Source organism: Ranitomeya variabilis, chromosome 2 (genome assembly GCF_051348905.1).
Source record: "Ranitomeya variabilis isolate aRanVar5 chromosome 2, aRanVar5.hap1, whole genome shotgun sequence".
Lineage (NCBI taxonomy): Eukaryota > Metazoa > Chordata > Amphibia > Anura > Dendrobatidae > Ranitomeya > Ranitomeya variabilis.
Window position 1 is genome coordinate 323,616,795 of NC_135233.1, and position 2,934 is coordinate 323,619,728.

Below are 2,934 nucleotides of genomic sequence, written 5' to 3' on the forward strand. Positions count from 1 at the left end.
GAGAAGTACAACAAGCACACATATTGTATATATACGCTCATTAAACAAGCCCCGGTTGTACAGATACAGCCCATATACATACATATGCAGCATATATATATATATATATATATATATATATATATATATATATATATATATATATATATATATACTTTATCTGGACAGCCTGTATTTGTGTAGATACATAAGTAAGATATCAGAGGCTGCGATTAATATAAGGGATGGAGTAAGCTGCATTTTACTTTGTGACTGTAGACCTTTCCCCTTCTCTGGCTCCCCGGCATTAGCAGCATTAGGTCCTGGCCTGATGCCAGTCTGGGGTGATGGAGCTGCAGAAGTTCCACAGAACCCACTGAGATATAAGTGTGACAGTAATAATTTCATAACTTGATTTAGAATAATTGCAGATTAACTATTTCTAGTGTGGAGGAGTGGGGGGTGGGGGGACCTGATCGGGATGAGCTGTGCGACTCAGTGGAAGCCAGGAAAGGGTTAACACGACTCTGAAATTTGAGAGTGGGGGTTGGGCTGTGGGGCTCTCACCTGATTGGCTGGCAGGATGTGATTAAAATGCAGTCAGTCAGAAACTCCGCACTTGTTATCTGGGGAAGTTTGTGTCCTGCGATCAGACCGTCCCGTGGAGACACCGCAGCCTTCTTCTTCTTCTGCTTCTGCTTCTGCTTCTTCTTGCCTCCTCCTTTGGGTTTCTCCTGCGATCCCCAGCTCACCTCCGGCTCCCAATGTATAGCATGCTGGATCCAGACCTCAAGAGCCCTGTGCAGCAGACCAATGCACAGCCCGGAGGACCTGTGACTCCAGGGGGCAAAGGCAATGCGACCACTCCAGACCAGGACCGAGTCAAGCGACCCATGAACGCCTTCATGGTGTGGTCCAGAGGCCAAAGGAGAAAGATGGCTCAAGAGAATCCAAAGATGCACAACTCTGAAATTAGCAAGCGGCTGGGGGCAGACTGGAAGCTCCTGAGCGACCCCGAGAAAAGACCCTTCATAGATGAGGCCAAGAGGCTGAGAGCTGTCCACATGAAGGAATACCCGGATTACAAGTACAGACCCAGGAGGAAGACCAAGACCCTCCTGAAAAAGGACAAGTATTCTCTGCCTGGCAACCTCTTGGCTCCGGGTGTAAGTCCAGTAGCCAGCTCGGTTGGAGTTGGCCAGAGGATAGACACTTATGCCCACATGAATGGTTGGACTAATGGGGCTTACAGCTTGATGCAGGACCAGATTGGGTACACTCAGCATCCTGGCATGAACAGCCCTCAGATCCAGCAGATGCACAGGTATGACATGACTGGTCTTCAGTACAGCCCTATGATGTCTTCTGCCCAGACCTACATGAATGCAGCTTCTACCTACAGCATGTCACCAGCAGCCTACAACCAGCAAACCTCCACTGTCATGAGCCTGGGATCCATGGGTTCGGTTGTCAAGTCGGAACCAAGTTCTCCACCACCTGCAATCACTTCTCACACTCAAAGAGCTTGCTTAGGAGACCTGAGAGATATGATCAGCATGTACCTTCCTCCAGGAGGAGATGCAAGTGACCCATCTTCCCTCCAGAACAGCAGACTACACAGTGTCCATCAGCATTACCAAAATGCAGGGACTGGGGTCAATGGCACTGTACCACTAACGCACATTTAACTGCTCCTTCTAAAGACACTTTGCTTGCCTGAGAAGCATCTCCAGAATGCAGAAAACTTGAGGACAAGGAATCAAAAGGGTGGTTTGTTTTTATTTTATTTTTTCATTCTTTTTTTTTTGTTGTTGTTGTGTACAAAGTTTGCAGAAACTTTCCCTATAGAGCACAACATGCTGAGTACTGGGGGTAACTCCGAAATATGAGGTTATCTTCTTTTTTTTTTTCTTAATAAGGATCTTTGTACCTTGAGTTCTAGAAAACTTTAATTGGGACTATTAACCATAATCCAATGTTTACACGTTTTTTCTTGAGGCGCTCAAGATTTCCTTGAGTTTTATCCAAAACTGTAGATTTTACTATTAACTTTTAGACTTTACAAAACAAAAACTGTGCGGGTCGCAAACGCAAGATCTTTTTTTTTTTTTTTTGCTTTTTAACTTTTATTTATAGTAAGATGTATTTTTTTTTCATTTCTGTAAAAACTTGTACATTTTTATTATTTTTAAGTTTGAGTCCTGTTTAAATGAAGTTTTACTGTGAATTGTTTTTAACATATCATCGAAAAAAAAATAGCTTTTTTTTTGTTTTATGCGGTTTTTACAGACTTTTGAGTTGGAAGTAAAAACACAAATCAATAAATTTTCTAAAGAGGAATAACAGTTGACTCGTTTTTTTTTTTCCTGCATGAACGTCTGCTCAATTCTGGAACGATTGGTTTTAGTGCATGATATATGTGTGTGTGTGCTTTACTTTTACATTAATTATATAGATTGTTCTTCTTTTTCATTATGCAAACTCCCAAAACTATTTTCCATTAATTTTTATTCATTTTTATTGCCAGATTAATATATAAAAATATTTTCAAATTGATACAAACATTTTTTCAATACAAAATGTGGTTTATTCAGGTCCTGTGCAATTGTACTAATTTGTGTTCCCAGGTTAATTTTTCCTTTACAGTTGGTAACAGCAATGAAGTTTCCTAAAATATATACTGTACATAAAATAATTATTTCTTTTTAAATGTTATAATTTACACTTTTTTATGCTTTAGAAAAAAAACATGAAAGGACTATTAAACTGTGAATAGCATGTTTTACAGTCTTATGGGCAGAATCATGTCTTGTGTTTTAAGAGCTAATAAATGTATATATTTCTATATTATACCCCTCTACACTATGATAAAAATCAATGTAGTGACAGACAACCTTAATATCCATCTCTTCTCACACTAGAAAAACCTGTTAAACTTGGTCTTGTTTTCTCCAA

General features: G+C 40.0%; 1 protein-coding gene across 1 annotated transcript; it reads left to right on the top strand.

Moving 5' to 3' along the window:
- Positions 1–589: 589 nt before the first annotated feature.
- SOX3 (SRY-box transcription factor 3) lies at positions 590–2,327 on the top strand. Its single transcript, XM_077292457.1, has one exon. It carries the CDS (start codon positions 744–746, stop codon positions 1,665–1,667), a length of 924 nt encoding a protein of 307 aa, XP_077148572.1. The 5' UTR covers positions 590–743; the 3' UTR covers positions 1,668–2,327.
- Positions 2,328–2,934: the final 607 nt, after the last annotated feature.